This window comes from Melopsittacus undulatus, chromosome 6 (genome assembly GCF_012275295.1).
Source record: "Melopsittacus undulatus isolate bMelUnd1 chromosome 6, bMelUnd1.mat.Z, whole genome shotgun sequence".
NCBI lineage: Eukaryota > Metazoa > Chordata > Aves > Psittaciformes > Psittaculidae > Melopsittacus > Melopsittacus undulatus.
Genome location: NC_047532.1, coordinates 57,430,762 through 57,445,292, shown reverse-complemented (window position 1 = coordinate 57,445,292; position 14,531 = coordinate 57,430,762). Strand labels below are relative to the sequence as shown.

The window sequence follows — 14,531 nt, the reverse complement described above, 5'->3', positions numbered from 1 at the left end:
GTAGTCAGACCCTTAAGTAGAGGGTTTATGTTTCTAACAGTGTGGTCGAAGAAGGAGATGTAATTTTTTCTACCTCTATTGATTGTGGTCTACCAGCATAGCTATTCTGAAGAGTAAGTCATGCTACCCAAACATTTTGGTTTAAGTCCTCAGCTGTTTGAAATCTAGGACAAATAAAGTGGTGAGACTAAATATTAGAGTTTTGAGCGCACCAACAAGCTCTGCAACCTCTTCCCCCTGCCTTCAGGGGATTAGCTAGACTGCCTGCGCATTAGGCCAGCTCTGATGGGGTGCAGCTGTGTGACCTTGGATCAGGCTGAGAACTAGCCTAGATGTGGAAAGTTCATTTAGGCCCTCTCAGCTGTGCCTTAGAAGCTGCCTTTAAGCAGCTTTTATGCTTTTTTTGAACTATACTGCATCTGTCTGTTGACTTCCTGCTTTGACCTTAGACCTGCCTCATTGTGGATGTCTTGCAAGTGGTCATGGGGCTCACCCTTGTTCCAGCTGCTGGACCTTACTGTTCTGTTCTTCTTATTCAGGTACTGTGGGACTGTATTTGTTGTCAATGTTAATACTGCCTTGACTGCTTTGCTGTGACTTTTCTGGCTCACCTTCCAAAAGTAGCCACTTGTCCTTCAGTAGAGCTGCTTGTCTGACTGACTGACCCTCAGTAATATCGTGGTCATGGACTAATTCAACTGCTTCAAGTCTGAGCTTTCATGCTAATCTTGATTTACATCCCTTCATCTTTTCAATTGAAAATTAATCTGAGTAAGGTCAGAATAGGGATGTTATCCCATTTTGCTGTTCCTACCAACATTCTGCTCATGGCTGCATTTGGAAGAACTAGACATTTCATTCAGATTAGGTTAGAATAGGGTGTCTGAAATCTGCCAAACACAGATATTTGCATTAATGTCCAATGTCTTTGGGTTATAGTTTAAGTCCTTGATACTTTACTACAGTGCTTGAATAAAAAAAACACACAAAAAAAACCTAAAACCAAACAAACTACCACCACTCCCTCCCCCCCAAACCAACCAAACAAAAAAAACCTCCACAAACATGTAGGTTTCAATTTAAGGTTCTTTGTAAATGTGCCAGATAAAATATGAGGTGATGAAGATGCTCCCTCTGTCAAGACAGCCTGCTCTTGTGGAATTGGTGCATCTTAAAGTGTGTAATTCCTACAGTGCTGTAACTTTAAGGGAAAGTTACCAACTGAGCACACTTTAAAAAGATACTGGTCACCACATACAGTGCCTTTGGAAAGCTTGCACATGAAGAAACTGGCGGGGTTTGTTGTTTTGTTATGAGATTTGTTTGGGTTGTTTTCCCCTCAGACAATGGCAAACTTACTTCTAATTGTTCAACTTGCTGTATGTTTCCTTCTTTGTCATTGTATTTTAAGTATCATGTCAAGAAAGGCAGGATAAGACCGGACTGATTGTAACACTTCTAACATAGTCACAGATACTCATGTTTTCTGAGCTAACTTTATTAATGAATTAAAAAACTAACTCAAACACTAATAAATATGAAATCACAGTAGCTACAAAAGAAAGGAACAACAACAAACCCTCACAGTTTCTAAGGAAGACAAAGATTAAACTTTGCCAAAAAGCAGTCAGGAGGAACTGAAGATTGTTAGTGTCATTCTGCAAAGCCTGTGGGTTTTCTGGGAAGTGATCCATGGCTACCTGCTCACCCTTGTTACCATCCCAACCAGACACAGCTGTAGGACCTCTCCTGCAATACAACCTGCACCAATTGTGCAGGGTTTATTTGTAATTCTCCCTGATTTTTTTTTCTCATAGGATTGTCCATTTAGCTTTGTAACCCTCAAATGCACAAGGGGGGGGGGGGGGGGAGGGGCAGGCTGGGGGTGTCTAACTATGACATGGCTTCAGAATCCTGGGGAAACAGAGCATACTATTACCCCCCAGTCCATTGAGTTTGCCTTATTTTATATCCATAAATGAACTGTAGACTTTCCCATTATTTTTCCCTGTCTGTGTTCAAAAGCATTCTCATGTTATTCCAGAACAGCCACATTTCTGATCTCTTATTGGTATCTCTCTCTGATGATTGTTATCTTTGAGAAGTTCATGCCTGCAATGCCACATCTGGGGACATCCTATTTTTCCAGATTATAGGAGTGGCTGCAATAGCCCTTTCATTCAAGTACATATTCACATACGAACAAGCCAGTTCCTGCTTTTTCATTTGAGTGTATTTTTGCAAGTAGCCTTTTTTTGGAGGGGAAAAAAGGCATCTACATCATCAAGCTTGAGACCTGGAGTAATGCAGTACAATGTGTATTCTTACTGGTGCAGAGGAATTCCCTGTTTTATGCCAGAAAGTTTCCTACACTGTTGTTGAACATTGAAACATATGGTGCTGTACAGTTTTATAACAATGTTTTGTTAGGTCCACCAGTTCTTTGCAACTGTATGAGATTTTCTTTTTGGTTGGTTTTGGGTTTTAGCAATCTGCTGCTTGTCAGAAACACCAAGAAAATAACCAAGAATTTATTTCTGGTTTGGATTCACAAGGGCTTGAGAATGAATATTTCCAAGAATGTAAAGGTCCCCACGATCTTAGTATAAAAACCCACCCACTAAGTCACTATTGTTACGAGTTTTGCTTGTTGTTCTCCACAAGCCAGTCACCTGCAATTCACTTACTTCATTTGGGTGATATGTTTAAAGGGAATTTTCTTAGGTTGAATTAATAGGACACGTCCCCCAGCATTTATTATTCAGCATGGCTTTTTCCTTTAGTTCTCCCAGCACTTCTCCAATGTGAAACAGGCCAGTGGGTGTAGCTGCAAGAGCTTTTCTCCAGCTGTGTGAGCATGCCTGGCCTGATATTTGTTCTATTTGAATCAGCATCAAGTACTGTCACGCATTTTGCATATCATATTAGATCTTTGGTAATCAAGTTCCTCCTGTTGTTGTTAAACTGTGTAGGTATAAGCAGAAGTCATGAGGTATCTCTTTGCAGCTCCTCTCTCAGAATGAGATTGATTCCTCCTTTTTTTCCAGAACTGGATCTGAGAGCTTTTACCAGATACTAAACATGTTCTATGTTGATCTCCTTCATATTTACAAAAGTACCCTTTTCAGCTATTATTTCCTTGTGGTGTTACTTACAGGAATTGTGTCAGTAAGCTTTTACTGTTGCTAATGTAAAAAATCTGTTTACCTTACCTTTCAAAATCATCACAAAACAGTTTTCCAACATGCACATTAGAAGCAGAAGGGTTTCAATAAAGCTGACAGCAGTCCATCTCCTCACTGAAACTGTTTCTTTCTTACTGGTGTTGCCAAGCAGCTAGCCATTGAATTTTGTTTCTAGGGGCATGGTTGTTTCCTCTCTGGTCATTTTCCCAACTGCCCACTGAGCTGTGAGGTTAAGAAGTACTATAGAAGCTCATGCAGGGAACCCCTCTTTCAAAAAATAGACTGTTTTTAGCTTGGTGGTTCGTGGTGGTGACAATGCTGTTGTTATTAAAGTAGGAATATTTTGACCTCTCTCTTTTGGGTCTTAGTTGTAAGTGGGACAGATAAATAACTGGAAAACACTGTCCTTACTTGTTTCCTTGACTACGTTGTTCCCTATGTGGGCTTTTATAAGTATTACTGTGACTTCCTAAGGGTGACTTCTTAGATCCATATGTTCTCTGTGCAGGTTTTCTTTGAGCAAAGCATTTCTGCTGTTCTATAATGAAAACTCTTCTGCCAAAAGGCAGATAGATTGTTAATCCTCTTGCTGCTTTTCCTTGTCTTGACACTGAAAAATTTCAACTGCTTTTTTCAATAGATACTCTGTAGTTACTCTGCTGACAAACATTATACCAACATTATATCTTCACAGGCTGTTTTTGAGAAAGCAGTATAGTACAGACTGATTATTTCATTTTATCAGACAAAGAATAAAAGTTTTCTTTTCTCTTTTTTTTTTCTTTTTACAGGATAATACCAGTATTTAATAGCTGATTAAAATACACATTTCAGAGTATCTTGCTGAGACAACCTCATGTCTGACATGATCACAGCAGTCATTTCTGGCTTTTAGTATCTATGAATTCAATTTTGGCTTTGTATCTAGTCTGAGGTCTGCTTATTTTTGTGAGTCTTCAGTTCATCAGTGGTGTGAGTTGTGAGTCAGTTTAAAACCTGAGCTTCCAGGAGTGCAGGAGTTTTGTTAGAACAGGACTCTCAGTGCAGTTTGGAATGGCACAAAGGAAGTAGAGATGATCTGGGATTAGCACTAAATATTCAAACTTATTCTGAGACAAACTGCTAATGTAGAAATACTGGTTCAGCTCTGCATGTGTTCCAGCTTAATTTGGGTTTAGTGAGAATGCTACTGTACATAATTATCTCAGAACAAGAATCTATACACTTTATACACTTGAGTTACCCCTCTGACTTAACAAATCAACCAACATTGACCTTGGACTGTTTCTTACAGGCATACAGATGAATGATGGAGCTGGTTTTTATTTTTTACTGACTACTTCTGTATACAAAAAAATATACACAAATTACGATTTGACTTAACATGAGAAAATTGAATAACAGGAGACTTTTCTCATAGTTAAAAGTGCTCTTGTAGATGGATTTGGCCTCAGAATACCTTTTCCTCTTTCACTGAATTGCATTGTGGGGGCTTCTTGAGAAACTGCTCGAAGAATTTTTGTGTTCTATTGCACATCCGAGACAATCTCTAACTAAACAATTCTAACAATACAGGACTGTCTCAGAACTAAAGTCCAGTATCCTGCTTCAAAAAGTAGGCAATGACAAATATGTAGAGAACACTAATAATATAGTAAGCATATAGTGTTATTTTCCTAGCATAGTCTTTCAAGAATTTGTGTCTTGAACTTTCAAAGACCAAAGTGACGTGTTTGCATTTTATAGCCCTAGATAAGTGTTTCCAAACCCTTTTGGCACGAGGGTACCCTGTTGTAAGTAGTTCCTTAGTTCAACAGTGTAGTATAGAGAAGTACCTTTTTGTAACAGATCATCTATCTGCCTGTTCCAGCTGAAGCCATTAATGCTTGTGTTGAAATAGCTGATGAAGGATCAATCCCCATGCCCCCCTTTTGTGTTACAGCTGATTTTGCAGGTTTCCATCATTCTACCTCAGCTATTCCTTTTCTAGGCTGAGGACTATTTGCTGCTTTTGCAGAAGCTGCTTCATACCCTCAATCAGCTCTGTTGTTTTTTTTTTTCCTGTCTTTCTGTATATATATATATATATATATATATATGTATGTGTATATACTAGAGAATACATAGAATCATATTTCTGTATCTCTTTTCAGGAGTGGGGCACAAAGTGCAATGGAGGGCTAGAGCTGCATGCGGTACTGGTGATGTGGATTTACCATACAGGTATTCTGTAGTATAGTATGTTTTTTATTTTGTTCTTTTTAGCAGTCATTACTAATATTTAATTTACTTTTTAACCACTATTGAAACTCAAGCTGATGTTTTTCTGGAGGTATTCTGAACTTGTTCCTTTTAGTACCAAACAGTTCAAGCGCCCAAGGTGTATGTGTTCTTGGGATTGTTTTTACCCAGTGCATCACTTGACGTCTGTTTGAACTTCTCGCTCTGCACTCTGTGATGTCCTTCAGTGATTTTTTATTTATTTTTTTTTTTTCAGTCCAGCATCATAACTGTTAAGCAAACCTTTTGGTCTTGACAGGAAATTGCACCTAAGTCCCTTTTCCAGATCTTTCACAGCTGTGTTGAACAGAATAGATCTCAGTGCAAGGAACAAAAGATGTCCTAGCTCAAGAGCCCAGTGGGATTTGCTAGTTAAATTGTTTCACACTGAAAATTTACTTTTCACTCTTCCTTTCCTAAACACCTTTCCATGTTTTACAGGACCTTTCTTTGAACCTAATGGCAACTTAGTTTCAACAGGTTCTAATAAGGGACACTCTCAAAAGCCTCTGGAAACCCTAGGAATTATATGAACTGAATTTCTGGTGTGGGTGTTTGACTTCATTAAATAGGGCTACTAGGTCTGCATGGCATGACTTTCTGTACAAAACCTGTGTCAGTTCCTCCCTGGTATATCCTATTTATTTGCATATTCACTAACACTGGGGTTTGGTTGAGTGTGGGGGTGTTTTGGTGATTTGCTTGGTATTTTTTTTCCCACTTGGCTTCATAATTCATATTGGATTTACAGGTTTGCAGTTTTCTTCAATCTGTTAATGCCTGTCTTTAAAATTGGCATTGCAGTAGGCACCTGCCACATGAGGTTTGTAGCAAGAGACTTGCAATTGACACTAGTTCATGTCTGAATTATAACACCAAGGTGGAAAAAAACTCATGGAGACTTGTTAATGATTTGTTCTATGGCTTAATTTTCTGCTGTTCAGGGTCAAGGAGGTCCTCCAATGTATCCCTTTGTCAAATAAAAATGGGGTTTGGCACAGAAATAGTCTCAAGTTCTTTTGCACTGAACTAGATGGGGGAAAAAACCAACAAAAAAACCCAAAATAGACTTTTCTGCAATGGTTGTATAGGCTCTGAGTAATCCCTTTAATGTTGATGTGTCTCATTGCCAGATTCTCTGGCATGCTTCCTCTTTCTCAGGTATTTGGAAAAAGCATTTACTAGCTTTCCTACTTGTAGCAAGCTGTTCCTAAGAGTATTTTTCAGCCTCTTCACCCTGTTTTTTTCACAGGTAACCAGCAATATTTTACAATTCTGTTTTACCCTGTACTCCTCTCTTAGGCAGAGCTTCAACTATCTGAACAATGTGGTGTTTTTGTTTTTTGTTTTGTTTTTTTTTTTTCCTAGTAACTCCCATTGCCATGCCGTTGAGGCATGCCACCTCTGTTTTCCAGGATGGGCTCTTTTTGAAACCCCTCTGTATCCAGAATGTAGATTTTTTAACCCTTTTTGCTTGTGATCCATGTTCTGAATAGTGATTATTTTCATTTCTGAAGTTGCAGTAGCCAGCCTGAGTGATACCTAACCAACCATTTCCCACTGAGAGACAGTGGAGGCTTTTGCTTCAAACATTTCCTGTTGTCTGTTTCCTGCTTGGGCTATTTTGTGATCAGGGAACACTCCTAGGGTTTTCACTGAGCCTGATGGGGAGTGTTAAGTGTCTATTCAGCTGCTGCAGAGGAGCAGCTACCTCACAGATAGGCAAGAATGCAGCTAATAACATTTTGCAGTTACTCTGGCTGGGGGCTGAAACAGTCTCATGCTAGGTAGGTGTGGACTGAGGTACTCAATGCCTTCCTTGTCTTGGTCTTCACTGACAAGATGTCCCCAGGCCTTTGTGCCTGCAGGCAGGGATTACCAGTAATGGAGGATGATTGAGTTGGCAGTTACTGAGAAAGTCTGACTGATACAGTCCGGGGGAAACAGAATGACCCAAGTGTGCTGAGAGGGGTCATGGAGATCAGGGCAGATCCCTGATGACTGGGGAAAGGCTGAGGTTACACCCATCTAGAAAAAAAACTAGGGAGGATGACTGCAAGGCAGTCACCTTCAGTTTGGTTTCTGAGGAAAACCATGGACTAAGTCTTTTTGAATGCCTTTTTCTGGCACAGGTGTTTGGAGGTGTTTGGTAATAGCCAGCATAATCTAGGGTAAATTAATCTAGGGTAAATCATGTGTGACCAATCTCAGTGCCTTCTAGTGATGAGGTGATTAGCTCTGTGGATGAGAGAAGAGCAATGAATGTCATTTACCTTGATTTGTGCAAGGTTTTAAACGATCTCTTACTGTACAGTTGTACCTAAGTTGGGACATTATGGTGAGGAGAGATAGCACGGTGGTGAAGGGCTGGAGTGACTGGCCTTCATCTTTCTTAACCTCTCTTTATTGAAGTGCCTAGTCAGGACAAGAGACAGTTGTCTTAAACTGAAACAGGGCAGGCTGCTACTTAATAGAAGGGGTGGGAGGGGAATTAGTTTCTCCATCGGGCCAAATCTTTGCAGACTTTTAAGATCCGGATAATGCCCTGAGAAAACTGGCATGAATTCAGTGCTGACTCTGTTCTGAGTAGGAGGCTGGACTGGAACCTGAGAACCCTTCTAAAATGAATTTTTATATGCCAGCTTGTATATGCCATGTAATCCAAGAATTTTAATTCTTGGAGATTCTTCTTCAGAATTACCCTTGTGCTGTGTCCTTCTTTGCGCTTAGTGTCTGTGCATGTAAGGTAATATTCAGCTAGGGCTAGTTCAGTTCTTTTCCAGACTTGTTATTTCTTGGTTGTCGGCAGTTACAGGGGTAACAAATGATCCGCTATATGCAGACGGCTGCTTTTGCAGAGCAGGCAACTGCATGGGAAGCCATGACATCAGATTTCTGGATTGCGGATACGCTGCAGCTAGGTCACTTGGTCTGCGCAAATGTGTATTCCCCAAACACCCTAATCCTCTCCCTTTTTAAGGGGGTCTTTATTTTCTTCATCCTTGTGAAAGTGTGATGTGACGAGAGCCAGACTGCCCGTTAATAGGGGGAGAATCAGTGCCTATGTATTACAGGGACAGTGTTTTCATAAGAAATACTTTCTAGCACTCAGAACAAAGAGAGGGCAGCTAATCTTTCAACACTTGGGCTTGCCGGCTCCGTTTCTGAAAAGCAAGTTTTCCAAAGTCCTGGTGGTTTTCCGGAAGCCAAAACAGTATGTCCACAAAAGAGGAAAAGGAGACCGGGAAGAGATGATGCATTTTTACATTGCTCTGTCGGAAAGCTTTCCTGCGCAAAGACAAAGGCGATTAACAATCTGGTTGAGGAAATCCCGGCCTTCACGTCAGGCAGCTGCCTGTTTGCGGCAGCGCCCGGCTACTGGCAACCCCTTTCCAGGCCTCCCGGCCCGTAAGGACCGCACTTACTGGTACCCCCGAGCCGCCCGTAGGCCTGTCGTCCGTGGGGGCCCCGCCCCGGTACCCGCGGGCAGCTCGGCCGTGCCCGCGCACCGTCGGGTGCAGGCTCCGGCCCAGGTCCCCGCGGCCGCGCGCAGGCGCTGCCGTGGCTGGTGCGTGACATGGCGGCGCTGCGCGTGTTGAGGCGGGCGGCGGGGTCTCGGGCGCTCTGCCTGTGCCGGGCCGCCTCGGGGGGCCGCCCGCCCTCCGTGCCTGAGCGCATCGAGGAAAAGCGGCGCGCCGCGCTGCTTGGCGGCGGCCAGGCCCGCATCGACGCCCAGCACAAGCGGGTGAGACGCGGGCAGCGAGGAGAACAGTCCCTTCCCCACTGCAGTCTCCCCTCGCGGGCGGGGCTCTGGCACGTTCGTCCTGCCGCCGGTCTCCGTAGCGGGGCGTCTCCGCTTCGCGACAGGCACGGTCGGGAGGGGACGGGTAGTCATAGCGGCCACCGAGCCCCCAGGGTAGGCAGGGAGTGGTGCTGTGCCGCGGGCAGGGCTCAAACGGCCTCCCGCGGTCAGAGGCGGAAAACGCTCAAGTCGTAGAATCACGGAATGGTTTGGGTTGGAAAGGACGTTAAGGTCGTATACTTACAACCCCCTGCCATGGGCTGGAACAGCTTGCTCAAGTCCTCGAAACCAGGGGCGGCTTTGCTTTTCAATTGCAGAAGCCTTTTTTGCTGTGGAGCTATACTGAAGTGGCATTAGAGACAGCATTACCTGTTATTCGAGGCAGGAAAAAAATTAGCTCAGCTCTGTCACCGAGATTGGCTGTAATGTGTGTGTATGAGGGGTACTGCTTAACATGTGATGGCAAGTTCTAGGTTGCTTAATACTTCGTTGGGCTTGGAGGCATACTGTGCAGTGCAGTGTCATCTTTGGCACTGCTGTTGCAGATCTAAGCTGATCAAAAAAGAGTGGAAATAAGGCAGAGAAAAAGGCAGATGAGAAGGGTGAGAGCAGCTGGATTTTTAGTCTCTTGTTTATGTTATTCAAATTTTAGGCAATACTGAAGAGGGTGACAATGTAGTTTTCCTGTTTCTGTGTGTTGTTTCTTGCTGTGATGTATTTCAATTTTAGTGCAAGGATTTAGTGATACCATGATGGCTTGTAGGCATCGAGAAGATGGGGATAGCTGTTCATGTGAAGACTGCATGAATGATCTGTTTGCCTATTAGCAGTTTGGTTCCTGTGGCTATACAACATCTGAACACTCATAGGCTCACTGAGTTACGTTTAGGATACTGACAGAATCGCAGAATGGTTTGGGTTGGAAGGACTTTAAGATTGTCTAGTTCAAACCCCTTGCCATGGGCAGGGATGCCTTGCAGTAGATTGTTATGCAATTATTTGTGTGTCTTGGGGTGCCTCAAACATCTTACGTTTTATGTAAACTGAATCTCTGGCTTACGTTAGTCTTTGCTGCATTTATTGATTTTTCATGAACTTTCTGACTTAGTGGTCAGACGTTGAGTAGAGAAATCAAGCTATGCTTTAATGTCATGTTGAGGTAAGGTTATACCATCCCTGAAAGAAGATAACCCAGCTGCCCTGAGCTTTGTAGACAGATGCTTACCTGCACTGGACATAATACGTTTGTTTGGAAGGTTGAGATAAAAAGAACTTTGTGATAATTTATTCCTGCATGGCATCATTGTTACTGAGCAAGGGACAATGCATGTCTGGTCAGTTAACTTTCTTGGCTCTTACTCCACTTTTGCTCATACCAGTGTCCAGCAGAAAAAAAAAACAACCACCAAAACAAAAGGATTTTGTCAAAAATTCCCTTTTTCTGTCATTTGCTGCAGTCAGATATGGAGCATAGTGAATTGAGCCCTGAACTGTTGGTAAGGACTGGTTTAGCTGTGAAAGAGTTCCATGTTTAAGAATAGAACAAAGACCTTAAGAGCGGCATTTAAATGTGTCGGCAAAAATAGCTGTGATGTTATTAGATCTTGTTGAAAAGACTCTGGTATGGTTTCCTTTATCTTGTGGTAGTGCTGCTCCAGTAGTCAGCCTTTTCAGTGTGGCTTGCATGATGTTTGTTTTCAATGGGCCAAATGTAGCAAATGGAATGAGGCCATGTTTGATTAAACTGTATCTGCTGGTGGTCAGTAAACTGAGCCAGAACCACCTCATGGCTGTAGTAATTGTTGTTTGCTTTGTTTCAGGGAAAGCTGACAGCAAGGGAACGAATTCTTTTGCTGTTGGACCCCGACACTTTTGATGAATATGATATGTTTGTGGAACACAGATGTTCTGACTTTGGGATGGACTCTAGTAAGAATAAGGTAATTTTACTTCCTATAACTCTTATTTCTTTGTCCTCTGTTCTTCAGCCATCTAGCCAGCCATCTGGTTGACAGAAAATAGGCCGTTCTGTTCACATGTAATCTCTTTTAATTATTTTATTGATTTTTTTTTTTGTTTTCCAAATTTTCTTTTATTACTCTCAGTTTCCATTTAATAGCTTATCTGGTTTACTTTTCCATTGTCTAAACTTGATACCTTTTTTTTAAGGTCAGATACCTCTAGGATATTGTCTTAATTTGTATTTTAAATAATAGAGGAAGCTGCAAAGCTTTGATGTTAAAACTTTGTTAATCAAGATGTGTATGGAGGACAAACATGGGTAGATACTTCTGCCTCCCTGCAGGTGACATCCAAGTTATAGAATGAAATGACTGGGATCTAGCCAAACTAGGGAGTAATAAAATAATTTAGGGCCTTAAAATCTGCTGTGTTAGGAATTTCAGGCATTCATACTAAACTGTTAGCAAGTCTGAAAACTGCATAGAAAAATTCTGCAGTTTTCAGATATACAGCTGTGTATCATCAATTGAAATGGTACATGAGGCTCATCACATAGAAGGAAAATTTACGGCTCCCTAAAGTCTCTCACCGTAACATTGATGCCTGATAAATTACTACATGGGAAAAGTATTTTGTTGTGATTTAAGTACAGAAAGGACAATGAACACGCTGGGATGTGTGGATGTGCCTGGTCAGTGTGAATCTTCCTGTAGCAAAAGGCCCTATTTGCTGTGGAGTGTTCTGGTTTGGTGTGTGGTGAGAACCTGCTCTATATGTACCACTACCCCATGCTGCATACAATGACTGCAAGTTCTGTTTATACAGTTATTAAAACTAGTTTACTGGTTTTCAGTCCTTCAAGTCGCAGGGCTGCATCCTACAGTTGAGGGAGGATTCAGCAGGCTTCCACCATGAGCAGCTGGGGCATTGGGAACTGGCAAAGGTGAAGAATTTGGTGTTGGTTTAGTAGCCAGGAGTCTGATGGGACTTGGTGTTAGGAAGGATATCATGTTAGACCTTCTCTTTTCTCAGGGAGCATAGGAGTGAACTTCTCTAAGTACTTTTTTCCCCTCTGTTCCCTAGCAAACTCAAATAACTGCCTCTCATCATGCTACTCAGCACTGCATCCCGCAATTATAACAAATGGCTGTTTCTGAAGAGATGAGGAGTGGCTGAGTCCTGAGAGTTGACAAGAGGGTTAATTTTTTTCCTTGTCCTTCAGAATTCACCTTTCAGTGAGCTGCATATTGTGTTTACAGAGTAGGGTTTCACAACAGATGACCTAACTGTGGCCAGTGAGCTGGAATATTAGTTTAGCATTGAATTTCTCAGAGTTCCTGGAACTTTCTGAAGGTAGGGTAAGACTTGTACTTACACTCAGGCCACTCTGCAGGTTGCTTGGGCTTTTAGGACTCGCCTGCATCTGGAACTACAGGTGTGTTTCCTGCTCTTCTATGTGCTAAGAACTATGGGTTGGTAGCAGTGCTGTCTGTACAGCCTGAGAGAACTCCCCAGACTTGTATGACCTTCCTGAATACAGATCACCTTGAGCATAAGTATTCTTTTAAATACCTAACAGTAAGAAGCATTTAAATATTTGGAATTCCTTTGTGACAGACAGCCCATAAAGTTCCTTCTTTACTGTTATCTTGAAAAATTTCTGTGTATTTCCTTTCCTGAAAAGTGAAACAAAGGTAAGAGATCTTAAGATTTACAGGCTCCATTTCCTCTTCCAGCTCTTTCTTCTTCCCTTATCTACAGGATGGCAAATGGAACAGGTCAGGTTGAAGTGGTTTTGACCTTTCCAAGGTTGTTTTTTCCCCCTATATCAACACCTCAAGAAAGGTTTGTGTTCTGTGTCCGTTCTGTGAAAAACATCAATTGGTTCTGATAAAAGGTACATCCTGTCTCTAAGAACATGAATTTGCTTTAACTCCAGATGTGCTGAGATTCAGCAGGGAACTGCAGAGTCCAGTAATCTTGACACTAATACACAAATGATACTTGTTATTACCTCTAGTTCCCCTTTCCAGGACTGGGGGAGATGCTGGTGGAGCTCCCACTGGAAACATGTCAGGCCAGTCCTCTCTGAGAATCAGTCTTGGTATTCAGTAGAAGTTTGTTGAGTTTTTAGTGGATGTTGTCACTGCTTGGATTTTTTTTTCTAATTATTACTTTTAATTAATTTATTTGTTTTTTTAAATGCAGTATCCTGGAGACAGTGTGGTGACTGGCCGGGGACGGATTAATGGGAGACTGGCTTATGTTTTCAGTCAGGTATGGTTTTACTTGTTGGTTTGTTTTTTTTTTTTTTTTTTTTTTTGGGGGGGGTGTTGGGGTATTTTTTGTTTTGTTTTGTTTGTTTGTTTTTTAATAGCATGAACTCAAATATTGTGAATTTATTGTGAAGGATCAGTGTGGCCATGTATAATGTACCTGTTAACCTTCTAGCAATAAGTGCAAGATAGATCTAACATCCTGGGGGAGGAAACAAGGGCACCTTCAGACAAGAAGAAGAATTAAAAAAAGCATTTCTGAAACTTTTGTTGAATGATAGAAGCAGTTGTGATAAAGGCGGGGTGAAAACATGAAAGAATGCAAAGCCAGTGGGAATGTTTTGAAAAGACAAAGTGTTATTATTTCATTAGGTATTGACATGCTGGAGACTGGAGGAGTCCTCCAGAACCACAGTTTTGATAACCAAGAAGTGAATTAATGGGGAAGTCAGTGACTGAGCACTGTGTGCTTAAATCAGCTTCAAGCTTTGACTCTGTCCTTCCAGTTGGATGTGTGTGGATGAGCTCCTGCAGGCATGTGGAGACCTGCAAGTGTCAGTGGAAAGCTTTGCAAGTTCTAAGAACTGCCTTCTGGGTTTCACAGTGCAGAATAGGGGCTGTTTGCTGGAGATAGCAACTGGAATTGCAATGAGTGGAATTCATGACAGAGGGCACTTGAGCAACCTTGAATTGTTTCTCAGGTTCAAACTCTGAATAGTTGAAGGGATTATGGTAGTATGTAAATAGAAACATAAAGTATACTTTTAATGTTAAGATATGCTTTTTATGTTTCAGTAAAAATATTTTAGAGGAATCATCATAGGTAAGATACTTGTTTTGGTTCATCTTAACACTGTGAAAGAGAGGCTTTCTTTCAGATCACTGGTAACTGCTGCTCTGTTCTGGGCCACAAAGTAGCCTTTGTTCAATTTGCTGTCATGGCCAAAATGATTGTTTCTGTGTGACCCCGGAGAAAGTCATACACCCTGCTTTTTTTTTCTTGGATATACATTTCTTCCAAGGAAG

General features: G+C 41.7%; 1 protein-coding gene across 3 annotated transcripts in view; it reads left to right on the top strand.

Annotated features, from left to right (window-relative positions):
- Window positions 1-5,342: 5,342 nt before the first annotated feature.
- PCCB (propionyl-CoA carboxylase subunit beta) overlaps window positions 5,343-14,531 on the top strand; it is a 28,933-nt gene continuing 19,744 nt past the window's right edge. Inside the window, exons 1-3 of one of the 3 annotated variants that reach the window (XM_031043648.1) lie at window positions 5,343-5,408; window positions 11,088-11,207; window positions 13,438-13,506. In XM_031043648.1, coding sequence (XP_030899508.1) covers window positions 11,154-11,207; window positions 13,438-13,506 — 123 coding nt within the window. In that variant the 5' untranslated portion in view covers window positions 5,343-5,408; window positions 11,088-11,153. Of the gene's footprint in view, window positions 5,409-9,010; window positions 9,211-9,845; window positions 9,870-11,087; window positions 11,208-13,437; window positions 13,507-14,531 lie in introns of those variants that run through there. The other 2 variants (XM_005143056.3, XM_031043647.1) reach the window with 2 other exon arrangements.